The 20,290-nt window shown below is 42.3% G+C and overlaps 1 protein-coding gene across 50 annotated transcripts in view; it reads right to left on the bottom strand.

Moving 5' to 3' along the window:
• Positions 1-20,290, bottom strand: part of PARD3 (par-3 family cell polarity regulator) — a 614,383-nt gene that overhangs the window by 163,477 nt on the left and 430,616 nt on the right. For 3 of the 50 annotated variants that reach the window (XM_070601682.1, XM_070601681.1, XM_070601680.1), the window contains one exon: positions 16,648-16,763. The exons of the other annotated variants lie outside the window; for them this stretch is intronic. In XM_070601682.1, the coding sequence (XP_070457783.1) occupies positions 16,733-16,763 (31 nt within the window). In that variant the 3' untranslated portion in view covers positions 16,648-16,732. Of the gene's footprint in view, positions 1-16,647; positions 16,764-20,290 lie in introns of those variants that run through there. 50 annotated transcript variants of the gene reach the window in all.

Genomic DNA, 20,290 nt, shown 5'->3' with positions numbered 1-20,290 from the left:
GACACCGCCAATATTTCTAAATGCAATAATACTCCAAATGTCAAAATTGTCTGTACTGACATATGCAAATACTGCCAGGCAATAGAGAAGCATGTTGAATTGCCCAAACCCAATCAGAGGGTAAAATAGCAAGAATTCACTGTATGCATTTATCTTTTATAATGATGCACTCATGGTTTCTGGCCCTATCCTTTCGCACCTCAGCTTCCATTTTACAAATGAGAAAGACAAAAAAAATAAGTCACTTCTGATATGTCCTTCCCATACAGGCTCTTACATATTTTAGTGACATTTTAAGCAGTTGCTACCATGACAGCATCCTGATTTGCTCAGCAGTAGATTGTGGCAATGCTGGGTGAATCAGGGAAGAGACGGCTGATTATGAAAAGCAGAAAGCTCCTATTTAGGCAAAAAAACATCTTGGTAATCAACAATGATGAGAAGGGAGCCTTAGGAAAGGGTACATGACAACTAGATGGTGCTTCTATAAAATGGGAGGCAGCTTCCAGTTGGTGGAGTTGAGCAGCGGTTCTCTTTAAGGGAAATTCACAAACTTGAGAATCTTTATTTGATTGTGTACAGTGTTCATCAGTGCTAGTCTGATTAGATTTAATAAACTAAATTTGCGTTGCTTGGCATACAGAGAAAAGAAGTGACTTTTTTTTTTTTAAGGAAAAAATAGCTTCTACTTAACCAAGCTAGAACAGCCTTTAGACATGCAATGGACCCTTAATGGACAACGCATCCTTCTCAGGACTCCCATCCAACGTCATTGGAAGTGCACTCCTCCCCCTGGCGTAGTTGTATCCATCAAGGATGCAACGATATGCCTAGCAACCTGACAATTCAGGAGTCCTAGAAGGATATGGAACAAGGAAATATTAAAACAACAATTAAGAAATTATACCCCACACATTATCAATTTTGACTTTACAAGAACCACTGTAAATTCCAAAGATCTAAAAACAAACAAAAAAAAAACCCCAAAAAACACAAAAGAATAAAAAGGCTGTGAGATCCAGATATAAAGACTTAAGAATGAAGCCAATACAATAATCCTTCAAAATACAAGATAAATACATAAATAACTCTGAAATAATATTTACAATCTATACTTAGAGCCATTCAAGTCAAATGATGGAAGATGAGTGGAAGTATATCTTAATTATGACGTTAAAAAGCTTTTCAGGCGCCAGCTGGTTCATAGACCACATGACATATTTTCTGTAGCAAATAAATTCCCTCTTTGTAAAAAGGGGTCAATTAGCAATGACTGTTCCATACAGGATTTTTATAGGGTGTGATATACCTTATTTTTTTCAGAACATACCCACACAGGTACTGAAACTACACTAACCCCATAATGCCCAACACGCACACGCAAATAACACGCACAGTATATTTTTTGTTTCCTCTTTCATTACATTGACTTTATAATAAATAGTATACATATTATTATACATAAAATATATATAGATACACAAACACGCACACTTAAAGTAAAAACAGCACATAATTCTGATTTTTCTAAATGCTTAATTTAGCATTGAAATCTGCCACGTCCACTTAAAATGATTTTGAGAGTGCCTGTCACACAGCTACTTCCCTGCTCCTTTCTCCACTACCATCCTCCTAATTCTTGCACTGTTCCTTTTAATGCTTTATTGTTTCATAATACAATACTACAAATTGCAAATTACATTTGGCTCAAGGAGTGATTATGAAAAATACGATCACTGCTGCCTTTGCTCGAATAACTCTGATAATAATGAGAGTGATTGAGCCCTAAGCAGTCCCAGCGATGAGAAGGGTCAATTTGAACATTTCTATTAAGCATCTTTTGTTAAACCCAACACTTTGCCAGGTCAGAGGCAAATAATCATACCTTCCATCTGGTTACCATGGTTTTCCTTTTCCTAAAGGATCAGAACAATTTAGTAAGTGGTACGGCCCCAAAGGCAGTCCCCATAAGAAACGCTAATGAGACTCAAGTCAAAAAACACATCTATTCAAAAGGGCACTTGAAAGAATAAAAAGCAAAAGGTAGAATGATATTTTATTACACACCTTTCTTCTATTAGGACAAAGAATCAGGAGTATTTAGTAACAAAGATAATCCTAACAATTTCTGTTACTATCAGCCTATCTGATACTCAAATCAGCATCCAGGTTGCAAATGCTTATGAGTTAATGCAAACAGCATACACGATTTCAGGGTATCTTTTTTGAGTTAGAAATATTCACCCTCAATTACATATGCATTGAGATTCAAATTTAACATCTTAACTACTGACAGGAGAGCCCTAGTTACAGGCACAGCTGAAACACCCTCAAGTAAGTTATCCTTATATGTTTATGGAGCAGATGAAAGTGACCAAACAAGACAGATAACATGGTCACCGAAGTCTGGGGGAGGGAGGGGGACAGACTCTCCGTGTGGCTCCTGGAAACTTTGAAAGATTAAAAGTTCCCCAAAGATCTCATTATCTGTAAAGTTAAGGTGTCAGTCAGCACTTTTTTCTGTCGATGATAGGAAACAATTTCTGTTGATTCACATTTCTTAGAGAATGCTCTCTACAGAGTAAATTAAGAAGCATAGATTTTCATTTTTTATCTTTCCGTTGATTTGCATATTCAGATCTAGCATTAAGGGGCTGACATGCTTTTTAAGGCCCAGTAGTGGGCTCTGCGGGCAAGGCGCCGAGAGCTGGAGGCCACACCTAATTTTTAGAACAGGGCAGAGCAAGCAGATCCCCAGGGAGGCAGCCGGCTCCCCAGGCCTCTATGCCAACACCCACTGTCTACCTGAGTCACACCACCCTCTTAAAGAAGAAGGGACTATAGGTCACATATTTGGTTAAAGTCAGTCTTGCAGGACACCAGGGTGCTGGCGAGTTTAACCCACACAGAAGATAATCATGTGACATCAAAGAATGGCAATGGCTCTTTTCCAGAAAAGATTCTTTACTCTTTTGTGCTGCAGTGTCACTCTACCAGGGTGCACAGCACTGCATATTCTTTATGACTCAACCGTGGTTAAGAACCAGCTGGTAACTAGGATCTGAAATTGTGGAATGGTTTCAGCGATGGAGTGACAAGAGCTTAGAACAAGGAGAGGTTCAGCATCTCATCTTGAATCAGCACGCCCTCATATGAAGGGGAACAAGAAATTCGACAAATGGCAAACCACCACATTTTTCTTATTTGACTAAACAGTTCAACAAGCGTTCACAGGCAGAACTTGTTGATTTGTGCTGAGGCCCGGAGTTCCTCTCATCCCCACTCGTTTCTGTCTCCTAAGCACTGTCACGTCTGCACAGCCTGCTGTGTGGTCTGAGGCTCCACACAAGCCAAGAGCAGAACTTCATACGAGTGTACCGTGTTTGTCCAATAAATCGTCCTGGAACCGGAGCCAATGCCACTAATATCAGTTGAAATTCCCAAGCCTCCCGGGTTACGGTTGCGTTTATAGGATATCATTATGCTGCTTTTTCTTGGCTGAAGTTTGAAACTGTCTGATCTAAACCAGTGTGTGTAATTATGGTGGATTAGCAAACCTCACTTCATGGAGGACAGTAATATATATATATATTTATGATACATATATTTTTATGCCCAATATAGAAATAACCCATACATCTTTTTTAGCAAATGCACTCAGAATATCTATCTAGAATCTGATGAAGGAATAATTATTCTAAGGGGAGAAAAGCTCATGAGATAAGAACCCAAGGTGAGCTGACAGATGTACAGCACCTTCGAATTTCAAAAGCTTTCTATACACACTTTTTCATTTAGTTCTTAAAACGAAATGTGAAGAAAGTAGAGATGAGGATGCGAGGCTGACGGGTTAAGCGCCGTGGGTGGTGGGGCTGGGCTGGGGAGAGAGGGCTTGGACCCTGAACCCTAAATGCCTTCCACTGCCGGACACTCTTCTCCCTCTTAGACTGACCTCACTTAGGTTCTTCATGTTACTTCACATGGCCACTCCACGGCAGGTGCTGCTGGTCGCCTACCCAAAATCCATTCTCCTCTTCCTCCTCAGTGCTACCCTGACTTGGTAGGGAGAGGAAATATTCCTAGTAGATAAAACTACTTGCCCCAGCCTCCTTTGAAAACAGGAACAGAAGACAGTAGAAGACAGTAGTTAAGAGCACAAACACTGGGGCTGGATTCCTGGGTCAAAGTCCAGCTTTGCCTCTTAGTATCTATGTGACGCACAGCCATGTGACTCCCTATGCTGGACAATCCACTTAACCACTTTGCACCTCAGTCTCATCTTTGATAAAATGCAACCACCCTCATAGGTTTATTTTGAGAATTAAATGAATTATACATTCACTGTGTCTTGGCACATATAAGCACTCAATAAATATTGAATTTTTTATTATCATTATTATTCCTCATTTCTGGCTCATAGAAATTGATGATGGGACTTCTGGCAAAGATCCTTAGAAAGAGGGCTGACTCCACTAGAAGTTGCCTTTTCCCCTTCCTGTTTCTTCCTCCTTAGAATTCTAAGATGGCTAGAGCTGTAACCAGGAAGTGACAGTGAGGATAGAAATACATGTTCAGACACTAATGTTCATAGTGGCATTATTCACCATAGCCAAAAGGAGGAATTAAATTAAATGTCCATTGATGGATGAATGGATAAAACAAGATATGGTATATACATACAATGGAGTATTATTCAGCCTTAAAAGGGAAGGAAATTCTGACATTTACCACAACATGGATGAACCTTGAGGACATTATGCTAAGTGGAATAAGCCAGTGACAAAAAGATAAATACTGTATGATTCCACTTACATGAAGTACCTAGAGTAGTCAAATTCTGAGAGACAGCAAGCAGAATGGTGGTTGCTAGGGATGGGGAGGGGGAAATGGGTTTAGTGTTTAAAGGGTAGAGAGTTTCAGCTCCACAAAATGAAGAGTTCTGGAGATGGATAGTGGTGATGGTTGCACAAACGTGTGAATGTACTAACGCCACTGAATAGTACACTTAAAAATGATTAAGATGGCAAATGTTATGTGTATCTTGCCAAAATTAAAAAAAATAAAGAAATACGCATTAAGGATGGCTAAATAAAAAGGAGGTAGTAACACTCCTGACACTGGGGCCACCGCACAAGCCCTGACTGCCAGTCTCCAGACTTCTTTTAAACTAGAGAAAAATAAGCCCTGTCTTCTTTAAACCACGGTTACAACCAAAACAATTTCTCACAGATTTTAAAATCATGGGGATAAGAAGGAGTGTTTCCTTTCATGTATTTGGCTTCCCAGAGAAAAGGAGAATATATTCTTTGTAACATCTTCGTAAACGATCCCATCTTTCAATACCTCAGTGGTTCAGTCTTACCAATTAGTTCCAGCAACTAATTTTCCCCTCAAGATGCTACCCTCAAAGTCAACCCACGGTGGCCAACAGCCTTCCAAGAGTTTAAGAGCAGAACTAATTGAGACAACTGAAAATAACCACCAAAAAGAAGCCCCATCTATTCAGGCCAATGCTGCCCTTCCAGCTGACAAAGACTTTCAGTAAGAAAACGGCATTCCGTGACTCAGAAATGATTTTCATTTTCTCCTCATTGTTTCCGATGCTATTTGGGTACTCTCCAGTGGGTGAGCAGAGACGGCTTCATATACTTTCTATTATTTTGGCTGTTAATAACTGTTTCTCTCTAATTAGATGGTGCCTATCAGCTGCTTGTACACAGAAAGTAGAGGACACTTCTAAAAGAAAATGTCCTTTTCCATTACTGACCAGACTAACTGGAAATAGTATGAAAATTCTCCTTTAGTGAATTACATAACTTCTACCTCACCAGAAAAAGTGTTCAAAAAAGTTTTGTCAGACTAAACAGCCATAAGTATTCTCTGAGAGTAAAAATATAGAACTTTGACAATAAAGATGTTAAGTCTCGTATGGATGAAACTATATTTAAATATGGGACCTTGCCAAAAGAGTTTCACAGGAAAAATGTTATATGAATTTTTTCTATTTGTTCACTAAAATTGAGAAGGTGGATCTAAAATCTTAGTAGTAAGCCATTTAAAGATTGTAATGGTATCTAACTAGGACCAAGAAATAGGTAACTAGGTACATTTTCTACTTTTTTAAAAACTAATACTTAGTTTACAATATTTTATTATTGAAAATATAAAAGAAACCAAAATTGTATCACAGCAGGAAATGCATATAATTCTACGCTTTTCTGAGAAATATATTTCCAGAAAAAAATCTAGTTGAATTATCTCTGAATGCAACAATGACTATAAAGTGCATAATACATAGAATGATTCATGATATTAAAAATGCATGTTAAAATAATAAAAAGGTTTTAAAAAATGGTGCATATAGGCAGAACACAGCCAGGAACCCTTCAGAAAAGGCCAACACACTCAAACAATGGGCATGCTCAATAGGGCAATTTCAATAGTCTATATAAAGCATTCATAGTTTGAATATATCCAAAACTGTATATCCCCTTGGATAGAACATAAAAGATGAAAAGTGTTGCCTTGAAAAACAAAGATATCTGCAAATGGCAGTTTATTCCACTTTTTTGAAGCCATGGGAATGGAAGCTCTCATAAGTCTCAGGAAAATAGGCCCTGGGAAAACAAAGTCTGAAAATGTATGTAAGTACAGAGTGAAGACTCCGGATTATGTGTTATAATGGTTAAATGTCACAATATTAAAAAAAAAAAAAAGGAGGGAGGGCTTTCAAAAGAAGGTAATTTTAAAGCTGGCACTTTGATGAAACAAGCTATTTAACTGACCTCATGTTTTGTAAACATGAGAGAAAATTGGAAGGAAGATACTATTATAATTTAGAGAAGCTGATGCCATCAGGGTGCACACTGCTCTGGTCATGTGCTCAGCAGAACCCCAGCCGCCAACACAGAAGAGAAAAGAGAAACAGAGAGAGGGGATGACAGACTCTCACCACTGAAGGTAAGAAGTGATCCCAAAGTCAACAAAACCCATCGATGTTTATTTTTCCTCCAAGTCATATTTTGGTAGTAATTTATGTTTTAAAAAAATTAATTCCTCATATTCTAATTTCTACAATCCTTTGAGAAAATCTGCAATTGGGATTAATATGCCACTTAAAATGTCATTTCTATTACTCGAAAATATGGAAATCTGGCACAAGTTTTTCTGTTTGTGGAGAGACTGTTGGCAAAAAAGAGCTTTGCTTCGTAAAGCAGGGATTAACATATGACATCCTAACTTGGAACAAGCATCAGCATCAGGAGATTCTGTCCATAATGGATCATACAGAAACAGTAACGTATAGCACGTAACCATGGGTGACCATTCAACATCCGTCCAGTAACATTTACTGACGTTAGTAATTCCCATGCAGCCAAGGCCAGGAGTACTTTTGACCCCTCAGCAGGAACGCTGTTGACCACATGCTTCTAATTACTAACAAAAACCCACACTCTTGCCTTGGCTTTGATGGCCATAATATTCTGGTTTTCCTCCTCTCTCTGCAGCGGCCCCTCCTTCGTCACCAACATCTCCTTCCACCACTCCACTCCCACCCTGAGCTGCCTCCAATGTGGGAAGGGTCCTCAGAACTCGGGCCTCCGCCTGCTCTCCCTCCTTGCACACACACTTCCCAGACAGCCCTCCCCGGACACGGCCATGGCTTCAAGCATCACCTCCCATGTCTCTGACTTCCAAATCTCTACATTGCCAGCCCCTTCCCTGCAGCTGCCCCCCCAGTCACCTCCCACTTGGAACATCACAGACAAGTAAAAGTCAGACGCAACATGTCACGTTTCCTCCAGACAGGATCCTCCTCCAGCGTTCTCTCGTCAGTGTGTGCCTATCCTCCCAGTTGATCAGGCCAAAATCGTGGGAATTATTTCTTACTATATGTTCTCTTTCATTTTTTGCATCTGAACAAATAACCAAGTCTCCTAGATTCCTCCTGAAAAATAGATATTGTATCTCTGTCGCCACGGTCACCACCATCTCTGGCCACGATTTTTACCACAGCTATTTTTACCAATAGAGTTCCCGGCGTTCACTCTGGTTCAGCCCTTCAGTTCACTCTACACACTGTGGTTATATAACCTTTTAATTTTCTGAAAAATGTACATTTTATCAAGCCGTTCTCTTGAATGGCCTCCTGGTGTCCTTAGGATAAGGTCCAAACTCATCCTGGGTCCCTTATAAGAGGCCTCCCTGCCCCCACACCTCCAGGCTCCCCTTCACAAACCTGGAAAATTCCCACTATCTAAACAGTATTTTTCAAATTGTGTGCTGCAACCCATTAAAGATGTAAAACTGATTTGGTGAGACTCACCTGGCATTTTTTTTAAATGAACTACAGATTAATAATAGTAACTACAGCAGCCAACGTTTCCATAGTGCATTTGTACAGGAAGGGTTCTAAAGTGCTCCATTATTTACTAAATCCTTCCAGCTTCGAAACTACCCTGTGAGGTGGGTACCATTATTATCCATACTTTACAACTGAGAAAAGTAAGCACAGAGAGCTTAAGTAACTTGCCCCAAACACAAGGCCGCCGGGATTTGGACGTCAGCCCTCACCCACTCTCCTCTGCTGCCTCTCAGCAACGTGCACCGGAGCTCGTCACACAGAGGAAGGGCAAGTATCACTTTGTGAAACGTTTGTCTGCATTATTTGTGTCCATATGTGTACAGTGGGCTGCAAAGTGGAATGTATTTCTTACTGCAGATCATAGCAAAAGAGCTTGAATTGCACTGATGCAAAATATTGCTTTTCCCCAAAAGCTCCTTCAGATAGAGACCTCATAACATCTTGTGGGTCTCAGCTTTAATGCCATCTTCAGGAGGGAGGCTGACTCGGACTCCTAGTCTGGGCTAGGCCACTTGCCGTAGGCTCCCACGACCATTCCCACAGCCCGTTTCTCAAGGGCCATGTAGCGGGACGTAACTCCTAAGGGCCTGTCTTCTCTCAGTTACAGCCACCACTAAATCCCTCACACCCAGCATCATGCCTAGCATAAAGTACCTCCAGTAAATATTTGTTGGATGTATGAATTAATGGTTTTACCTCACAATTACCAGAAGATCATATACACTCCATAACCAGACTTGAAAAAATCTACCTGCTCATCGTTAGAAACAATTTTTGCCAGGTGAGTATTTTACCAGGATTTCTTTCACCACCCAGGTGATTCTTCACGGAAGGCATGTAGAGGCATAGACCTACTGTGCTGACTCACACAACACGACTGCTGACAGGGGGAGAGGAGCAGACTTGACATGGGAGGAGAATGGAGCTGTTCCTGGAGAAGGAATCAGGGCCAGAAGCCCACGCTCAGCCCCTCACCAGGGAACCGGCCTTCCCTGCCAGAAGCACCTCTCCAGGGAACACTCTCCCTCAGGCTACACTGCACAAGCTGTAGATTTCTTTGGCTCCAGGTCCACAGCTCTCACCCGCCAATTTGCAAAGGAGCAGTGAAGGTTAATCTCTGTAGGGCGCTCATCATTAAGTGCTGAAATCGGATTGCCCATCCGGAGCTCACTGCTCATTTGTACTTACCCGAGTGTTGAGACACAACACACCAAGTCTATTTCAGGGCAATCACCTTTCCCCTGTGTGCCCACGACAACTCAGGTGTGCAGCAGATAGCGCCACGCATCAATGACTATCTCTGCGCTCTGTGTGCTAAGTGCCATCAGGCAACTGGCTGTGCTGTGCTCTAGAAGGACACCAACAGAAATGTCCCGTCCTGTCAGAGTACCTATCTACACTCGATCTAAGGTTTACTTGCTTAAAACTGTGCCAGAATCAACCAGTACTGACATAAATTAAGCAGATGCTACCATTTTCTCAATTAAAAAATGTTTTTAGCACTATATTCTAAAAGGGGACAAAATTAAAAAGGAGAGAAACCTGAAATTCTAGGAATTGAAAAGTAAACTTGAGATGTTTTCCCTAATGCCTAAAATCAGTGATAAAAGCAGGAACTAGATAAGAAGCAATTTCCCTACAAGCAGAGGTGGAAATTTACCTAGGCCAGGTTGGGGGGTCCCAGATGGACGCAATGGGCAGAGGAGGCCGAGAGGCAGGCGACCCCGAGCCTGAACAGTCTCCCAAGGGCAGGACCCTAAGAGCTGAGCCGTGTCTCTGAGGCACATGCAAGGGTCAGGCAAACTTGCTGATCTGGAGGCGCTGACAGGGTGGCGGCTAAAGTGAGAAGACGACGTGGGCGACACAGAGGATCAGTAGAGAAAGAGAAGACGGTGAACTTATTCTGAGGAAAAGAAGAATGGCCTCATGGTTATCTTAATGGGGAAAATAAAGAAGCAGGAGTGGTGGGGCAAGGTCTGAGGTACAAGAAGGTTTGTAGAAAGGGAGGGGAAAACGAGGCATAAAAACAGGAAAGGAGTCAGCATTTATAGGACTACTTGGCCATCTTGAAAGCAAAGAGCAAGAGGAAAGTCAGCCTTGTTTAATCATCCTCATCGGTGTTCCTGATACAGTATAGACGGATGTGAGGATCAGTTGTGGGGGAGGGGATGTGGCAGCTGGTAATTTTTTAACTAAAAATTAAATTAATTAAAAAAATTCCTGAGTCCTTAAGAATTATTTTGGGGACAGAAAGGACCATAGACGGAGAAAGCTGCAGAAATTAAACAGGGACAAAAAATGAAAAGTCAGGTTCAAAAGATACTAACTCCCCATTCCCAGCGAGCAACAAGGATGTGCATTTGTTCATATCACACAGCAGCAGTCCACATCACATGGTTAACTCCACAGCAACCTTGGCTCCCGGGCAGGTCTGGGGGCAGGTGAACACACCGGGAGAGGCTAAGAAAGCTCCATCGGTCCAGCAGAGTGGGGAGGGACATGGCCTTGGGGCAGACCAGTGTTCTGAACCCAGAGCTAGATTCACTGTGGCTTTGCCACATGACCACAGTGTGACCTTGGTAATTAGTTTTCCTCTCCAAACCCTTGTGTTTAGTTTCTTCACCCATAAAATGGGGCTAAAAAGAGCACCCACCTTATAGGGTTATTATGAGGATTAAATGGGTTATTAAAAATATGGTTCTTGGCAGACTGTTCCCCAGTACCAACATTCAATGAACACTAGCTGCTAGCGTAGCACTAGTGGAAGTCTGCTACATGAGGGATGCTTTTCTCCCTAGGGAAGTCATAAGGACCAGCATATTACTCAATAAAATCAGAAACGTGGGCTCAGAAGTGCTCATGGATAGCCCTCGAAGTAAGCTGGAGGAGCAGACATGGAGAAGCCTTAATGCAGAAAGTAGGGATATTCTGCAGCCAATCTGTGTTAGTTCAGTTCAGTTCAAAGTCTCTGTTTCTTCGTGTGGACAGAGAATGTAAAGTTGTTCCTTTATTTTCTTTTTTGAAAGGCTGGAATTGTTACATAACCAAAGAGAGAGAAACAGTACTTTCAATATAGAAGAAATGTAAGTTATAAGCATTATAGATTTTATGGAAGGAGAAACTAAGGAGATGAGGTCAAGGCACACCTCACTGAAGAATCAGGAAGATTCCAGCCCCAGAAGCAGGCCGGGCCCCAGGTGCTCAGCGAGCGTCCACACCAGGCTGTGGGAAGAAAGAGAAAGCTCCGGAGCGCCACCTGTGGGTGAGGCAGTCTGTGAGCCGCCAGGCGTGGCCTTCAGAGGGCAGGAGGCGTCTCCCCAGCTCGAGTCTGCAGCAGCCACTCACAAAGCCTGCGGGGAGTGAGACCAAGGCTCTGATTTCTCTTAGGGACAGAATCTTAGCCATGTGGAGCCTGACATTTTGAGGCTTAGGAAGACACTAAACAGGGCAATTTTAACATTTACTCCTTGCTTGAATCCATGACCCGTCAACTGCAAACCCCAGCCCGAAGGTTGGGGACTGCCCACCATGGAGGATTTAATTTGGAAATCATGTCATCTTTTTTGCAAGTCTGATGTAATAGGAAATACGTAAATCATTTACGGCTACTAAGAGCAGAGAAAATGGTAACTTCCACGACAAAGCAAAGAACAAGCTGTAAATCCACGGAGCGTGAAAAGGCCTGTTCTCCAGGGCCCATCCCCTCAGTCACAGGCAGACTCTGGCAGTGACGTCACCTTCCAGAAATGGGAACAAACACTAGCACTGTCCTGGTGTGATCGCCTGTCATAACTTGCAAAACTACCCCAGGTAGAAATTCCTCACATACACAGTCACTACTGACTCTAGAAATTTTTATTTATTTATTCATTCATTCAACAAACATTTATCATCTTAGTCTGGATTTCACCAGAAGCAGATCCTGAGATAAGGATTCGGGACAGCGGTTTAATGGAAGCTGCTGGAATACTGGTGGAGAAGCAGAGATGTGATAGAGGGAAGGAAAGGCAGCCTAGAAAGAGTGCTCTCAAGCCTGTTACCACGGTGGGCAAGGAGAGCTCAATCCCGCAGGCAAACTCTGGGAGCGGGGAGAAGGGACTGCAGGGCCTCTCGGCCTGTGACGTGCACGGGGGCTCGAGGGCTATTAAACTGCAGATTCCGATGTCAGTAGGTCTGGGTGGGGCCTGCGATTCTGCATTTCTGACAGGCTCCCAGGTCCTGCCACGCTCCCGGTCTGGGACCACATTTTCAGGGCTAAGGGTATAGACTTAGCCCTAAGTGTTCTACCCAAGGGCCATGGGGACTGGAGTACTTTCACACTGGCTTTCTCAGCTTGTAGGGTGAAGGCTGCTCTGAGGAGGCGTTATTCCAAGATACTTCTGGCAGTTCTCACAGAGAAGCAGGGCTTCCTTCCAAGGCTTCAGAGAGGCCTCAGGCACAGAAGCAGAGACTGGCCACTGGAAGTGGGGGGATGCACTGAAAGGACAGGGGCAAGCCAGCATCTGCTACAGGTACTGGGCACTGACTGTGCACCAGGCAGTCTGCTAGAGACACGGCAGGGAGAAAAGGGTTAGCTGCATGCCACTGTCAATTTATTATTAAGCCAAGTGAAACAGATCACACCTTAGCTGGCAGTAAGTGCAAAGCAGAAAAATAATGCCCAAAAGGGGGATAGGAGCTGTCACGGTGGGAGGGAGCACAGTGTGCAACGCTGGACAGTCCCCGTGAAAGACTGATGCTTGATAAGGATGATAAAGCTGCAAGAGTGACCCCACCGGTGGGTATCTAAGCAAAGCTTATTCCAGTTAGAAGGATGAGCAAAGACAAAGGCTCTAGCGGACCCAGCAGCTCAGGGTAGAGAGGCGAGTGCAGCCAGAGTGAAGTCAGCAAAGGAAAGAGCAGAAGGAATGGTGGGCGTGGGGGGAGGGCAGGGCGCAAATCCTGCAGGTCCAGCAGGTGACTCTAAGGATTTCGGTTTTCCTTCTGAGTGACTTGCAAGGCTACTGGGGGTTGAATAGAGGAGAGAAATAACGTGTCGTCCAGCTCTGGGGTTAAGAATACAGTGTAGGGAAGGAGGGTGGAAGCAGGGAGAGTAGGCGGAGGACTATTGCCAAAACCCAGGAGAGAAGATGTGGGTCTGAAAGGTACCAGGTTAGAGACGTGCGCTAAAAACAGATCAAATGGGCTTTTGCTTTTGTGCATTAACAAACTGAATGTGGAGTGTAAGGAAAACACAAGAGTCAAGGATTACTCCAAGGTTTTGGATCTAACCACTGAAAGCACAGAGCTGCCATTATTTGAGAAGGAGAAGACAGAGGAGCAGTTCTGGGCAAAAGATCCTGAACTGAGTGGGGAGCATGTGAAGTCTCGGATGCCTGGTTGACCTTCGTGTGAAGAAGAGAGTAGGACCTACAAATCTAGAGTTCCAAGTAGACGCCCAGGCAGGAGACGTAAATTTGGGAGTCACCTGCACACAGACTGTACTTGGAGCCCTGGGGCTCTGCTTACTAAGAACACAAAGATTCTGTGTTACTGAAAAGGGAAAAGAGAAGGGGACTAAGGACTGAGCTTGGGGCGCTCCACTCTCAGGGACGGAACAAGGCACAGAATCCGCAATGGAGTGGGCAGAGAGGAGGGAGGAGACGCTCGTAAGGGCGATCTCAAAGAAGAGCAGAAGTCAATGTGCCAAAGGCTCCTGGCAGACCAAGGCGCGGCTAACAACGCCGCAGAGAAGACTCGCCGCTGAGATGGCCATGGGTGACCTAGATGAGAGCACGCTGTGGAGCCAAGGGGCATGAAGGCTCTGTTGAAGGGAGGCGAAGAGAGAACAGGAACATGAAGACAGCAAATACCAATTTATCAAAGGGCTTGCTATGATGAACAGGAGAGAAATGAGGTAGTAGTTGGAAGGGAAGGGAAGACAGACTTTTCTCTAAAATGCAGGAAATAACAGGTAGCACAGGACAAAGGGAGTGATCTAGGAGAGAAGGCAATCACGATGAGCGGGAGAGAGGAGACAGACTTGCTGAAGCCCTGTCCCGGAATAGGCAAGAGAGGGTCAGAACAGCTTCAGTGGCTTGGCCTTAGCTTACAGCATGGGTGGCTCTTCCACCCTAAAAAAATGTAAGCAGAAAGGTTAACAAGAGACATGGTTATTTCACTCTGATATGAAATTTAATCCAATTCTAGTCTTTTGTTTCTAAATTGGCTATTATTAAACATAGGTCAGAAGAAAGCCATCCAACAGTCAATTATGTAAGAGGTCACTTCCCCAGTGAATTCTTTAAAAGACTGTTTGAAAGGATCAAACAATTACCTTTACATAATAATACGCGCTTGCTAAAACTACATTTGGGAACAACATGTACTTGATCCATTATATTTAATGTAAAAGACATACAGCCCCTAATGGTAACAAATAAAAACATTTAGAAGGAATGTTTCCACTGTATGTTGTGGTAAATGTCATTAGCTGAGACTGTCTTCTCGAAGGTTTTTCAGTGGTGTGATAGTATTTATTTACCCTGTGTGATTAGAGAGTGAATAGTCACTAGCCTTCAATTTTCACATCAATTGCAGAAAAAAAAGATTCCATTTTCTATACAGTCTAGAAGTGAAATTGACTTAGCATCTCAGAACTGTCAAAAATTTCTTTTACGAAAAGGTCTGCTTTACAGAAACTATAAAGTAGGTGTCATCCTTGACACTTGCATTCTACATGCGCCGAGGGTCTAGGGAAAAGACGTCAGACAAGGTCTCAGAAAGGCCTGGCCGTCATGCCTCGTGCCTCCTCCGGCTTGCTTCGCAGGCAGCTTCAGTGCTGTCGATGTCAGAGGTTCTCTATTCAAAACTGCTAACAAGGAAAAGAAGAATTCTCCAGGAATATGCTCTCAGCTACCCGAGAACTTGCCTTTGCTAACAGGTCAGTCTGACACTTATTTTTCTGCGTTGAAAACAGGAACCTCTGTCTCCGTTCAAATTAAAAGAAGCATATATTAAGTACTTTGGATTTACAAATTTGGAATTTATTCCAAGGAAACCTCTGAGTACACATACTTATAAAACAGAGCTCTTCTCTGTCCAGGCGACAAACAAGATTATGTAAAATCACTCTTTCCAAGTTCTTTCTTTTTCACTACGAAGTATCACTCCTGTGTTTCATGTTGATGGGCACAGTTTTCTACACATTTATTTTAACTGCATTCCCTAATCTCCAGCAGGTTTCACAGGATGCCATTTAATTTTGCCAACATGAAACTGGTCACATTAATCCACAGGGCAATTAAGCCCGAGTCATAAAAAACTACAAGCCTGCTATTCATGACATGAACACACACACTGTTACGTGTGCCTCCTTCCTACCACACAGGTGAGGGCTTTCGCTCAGCAGGGGTGGGGGCGAGCGTGGGACTATAGGCTGCTCCCAAGTCAAAGCGGACTTTAACCTTCTCATAGGCACGCAATTCCAGAATAGCCTTTATTAAATGCTTTCTTCTTCATCATCATTTATTTTTAAGTGGGATGTAATTCTAACATTCTCAGGAAACAGAGCTAACTATATACCACCTTTGTCTGACATCCTGAAGGGCTATGAAGAATGAAGAGACTGTGAATTAAGGTACCTGCACTAGCATTCAGATCTGGGATTACAGCACTTGGCCAGGCAGACTCTTTGGAGAAACAGTTTTATAAAACAATGTGTGCTCTCACTCCCTGTGGCCTCAGCAAACCTTGAGTTTACTATCTGCCTACTTTTTGCACTAGAAGAACTTGCTGTTTCAACCATCCCTGAGCACAAAATATTTATCTTCCTAACTCCCCACTTTTTGTCTAAACTGCGCAACCCATGAAGGGACTAAATTTTGCCCCAAAGTCCCTTTCAAATTGGTCCATTTGGTCATTAATTGATGGGTGACTATCCCAACCCACACACCTCACTGCTCTGGGACTGTCAACCCCCCACCTGCCTGTGTCCCCAGCCACCGTGTTACACAGCAAAACCAGCTGGTACTCTACATAATCTTGAAAGCACTGATTCTAACACATGATTGGTGTGCGCTGATGATTTCTGAATACGCCAGCAGCTAGGACTATGGTTTTCCACTATGAAAAGGGGCAAAAAAATGATAGCAAAAAACACTTCTCTGCCTTTTCAAAGCAGTAACTTAAACCCCCAAGCTTAAAAGCAAGATCAAAAAGTCCCAAATCGATTAATATGGAAGTTACTAAACCATCGAAACTGCTGATGTCGTAAACAAAATTTGTCAACAGCCACTAAGAAGTCATTAAAAGTAAATTTATTGTTTGTTTTAAAAAACAACTGTGCAATATGTGCTTCTCAAGACATTTTTGAATCTGGTTTGTTGTTCATCTCTTCTCAGGCTTCAGTTTGGCAAGGCTAAACGAGAAACACGGTACAGACACACGGTTAGTAAGGACACGTAAGGGAAGCAACAATAACTTGTGTTTGTTATTCTCTCAAAAGCCTAAATGGCATAATCCAAACTACAACAGTAAGCTTTAAAATCTGATCATGTTCATTGTGTTCTGAAAACTCTTATATTCTAAAAAGGGAAAGACAGCAGTGTATCTGATTTCAACCAAACAAGGTTTCAAACTAAATTATCTATTTCCTCTTACAGAACTGAATAAAACAATGCTGCAGGGACCCAGGTAATTGCTTTAAATGTAATTGGAGGATTCAATTTTAATGGTAACACTGCAACATCACTTTTGCTTTAGCTTTCCACAGTGATAGGCTCTCGGCTATCACATACGGACCACGGCCCAGAACAAATCTGAGACGTGCACAATAAGGTCACTTCTAAGAACCCTCCATGTTCGAGGGCATACAATTCTGTATCACTCAAACAATAGCAATTCTAATTTTTCAGGCAAAGCAATATCAAATTGCACTTACCCAGGGCTGGAAATAAGGGAATACATAATTTTAAATGCTTAAGATCTGAGGATATTGTCTTAAATAAAGGATTTTATTATCTTGTTTATTTCAATTTGGAGAATGAAATTAAGGCAAAAACATTTTGCTTAATAATGCTGTTGCTTTCCTTTAAAAAATGAACACATTTACAACATTAAACAACAGGTCTCTCTCCTTCTAAAGTAGAGACTCAGTTCCCTCTTACCCAGCAATTTCATGTAATTGCAGAACTCTCAGGAACAGTTATGGGGTTCAATCTGAATAGCCACGCGTCTGAGAACCAAACATCCGCAAAGACGTGGCATTTCAGCCCCTCCCTCTGCTTGCACTCTGCACACAGAGTGGTCACACTAACAAGTCACGGTCACCTGCTCCACGAGCACACACAGGCTTCTCAGCTACAAAGCCATTTTAATTAAGCCAAGAGGGGCTGTTTATGTGCGAAAGAAGAGGCAGCACATACAAGGGGAAATTCATGCAAACATGAAGCACTCCACATTTCCTATCTGATTCCGTACAGATTTAAACTTGTGATTTAAAACCTGCATTGAGGCAGCTTTTGCACTTCATATACTTCATAATTTATAAACAGAAGAGGGATTCATGTGACTCAATTTCTTTCCTAGAGCTATTGATCAATAATTAAATCATTTTGTAACTTCTATTCAATATGTGAAATAGAAAACCATGTCATCTGTGGATACCAACGAATGAAAATACCTGCTAAATGTGCCATGATTTCCTCTGGTACGGTTTTAAAACTACGGTCCATCTACTTGGCCCTCAAGAAATTTAACCAAAAATCACAGATAACCTATAAGACTAGAAATTGTGTGTGTGTGTGTGTGTGTGTGTGTGTGTGTGTGGCAGGGAGATGGTGGGAAGCCTGTGAGCCTGTTTTTGAAGGAAAACATTACTTACTTCTTCAAGCAACTAAAAAGAAAAAACTCATATGCCTGGAAAGCTAGACACTCACTATCTAATGTCCCTTACCCTTAGCCTTTCTGTTATCTGAACCAAAAAACAGAAACAAAACCATAACAACACACACACACAAACACACACACCCCTCTGCTTTGTACTTCAGGCCTGCGTTAGGCAAGCATGCTTGAAATTTCCTTACACATTGTTCTGAGGAATATCTAAGCATGCACACGTTTTGATTACGCTATTTAAAAGCAACGCTGTCAAGGAAGTCACATCTTATTCTCCTTAAAAGAACAAAGAGAAAGGAAGAGACCACTTTTAAAATCTTACTATTTTCCTCTATGTTACTAGAAAAAACAAAATATAAAAGAATCAGCCTGAGACTTTATTAGTCTCAAATAATACGGTAGGTACGGAAGGTAGTTAAAAAATGTTTTGAATAACCTAAGAATGCTTTAAGAGTCTTCTCAAACACTAAGGACTAATAATGGTGTGAAGGAAAGATTAAGAGCCAATAGTCAATAAAACAAAAACCTTATTTTATGTTTAATAAACTATCCTCATTTCCAAGGAGAATTTGGCAAGCTTCAACCATTTCCCACAGGACTGGAGCAGTAGTTTGTCATCAGACAGAAGACAGCCATGTTCAAGAGAACAAGATATAGCAACTCTGCATAAGATATATTTATGGGGGCTGGCCTGGTGGCACAGTAGTTAAGTGCTCACGTTCTGCTTCGGTGGCCCGGGGTGTGCTAGTTCAGATCCCGGGTGCAGACATGGTACCGCTTGGCAAGCCACGCTGTGGTAGGCGTCCCACATATAAAGTAGAGGAAGATGGGCACAGATGTTAGCTCAGGGCCAGTCTTCCTCAGCAAAAAGAGAAGGATTGGCAGCAGATGTTAGCTCAGGGCTAATCTTCCTCAAAAAAAAAAAAAGATATACTTATGTCCTCCGTGTGGTGGTGTGTTGCTTTCCTAGGAGTAAAAGCTCTCTTTTGTGGAATTCATGCACTCCCACGGTGTTAGTGCTCCCCCTACAGCTGATGTCACTGAGGGCAGAGCTGGAAAAACTGCTGTAGCAGGCCAGTGTACAGCGTCAGCATCACGCCAATACCATCAGCGGAAATAACCTCAAAGGCAGAGGTCACAGTAAAATGTAATATAATCATTAGGAAGTGACGAATTTTGAGTATTATTATCTTCGATTTTTATAGGACTTATTTAATTTTTAATAATGACTCTGTTTAACAACCAGTTGGCAAAATTTCTAGAAATTGAACAACTGGCTCTCACAAGTCAACGTGGGCTGACTCTAGCAAACCGTTGATGCCATGTACCCAGAAAAGTGTGGTCATTTGTGATGTTAATAATTACTCTTAAACACTGGGAGAACAGGAGCTTAGTTTTTAGGAAAAAACCTTCAGCTACTGCACCTAAACATAGAAGTTGATTTTCAAGAATACACAGGCTTTGGAAGTTATAAATGCATCAACTTCTTTATCACAAATCTGGCTTTCACTACAAGTTATAGGTAGTAATCTATAGAATTGGATCTAGAGAAAACATCATAGAGTGTTTTATAGGACTTTCAGCAAAAAGCGGGGTGGGTTGGGCTGCATTTCAAGGTTCCTTTGAAACAATATATATTTCTTCATGCCCCGCCCCCCACTCACCACTCCTCTGGCCTCCAAAAGAATAATTCTACCATAAGCCCTCTCTTCTTCTGGTGTCCCAAGTTCCAGCAAAAACAATTTATAACTAAAATAACGGATAATTTATAAACAAACTAGAAGTTTATTTTCCATTCTATGAGAAGAACAGAAAACTATATCTATCAGATAAATGTTAGCTAATGAACAGAAACTAAGAAGCCCTCAGCTTCAATAAGACTGCATGAGAGCCCCTGGGGGGAGACTGCGCTACAAGGCGGATGCGCAAGGCTCAGAGGAGGCTGCCTCCCATTTCATGTGTTCTAATTTAGAGAAGACCGTTGTACACATTTCTTACATTTTAATTGATGGGCAACAGTCTCATTTCTGTCCCTCATGTAGGTGCCGG

Source organism: Equus przewalskii, chromosome 30, assembly GCF_037783145.1.
Source record: "Equus przewalskii isolate Varuska chromosome 30, EquPr2, whole genome shotgun sequence".
Classification (NCBI taxonomy): domain Eukaryota; kingdom Metazoa; phylum Chordata; class Mammalia; order Perissodactyla; family Equidae; genus Equus; species Equus przewalskii.
Note: the sequence above shows the minus strand (reverse complement) of the source record. Positions and strands in the feature narration are given on the sequence as shown.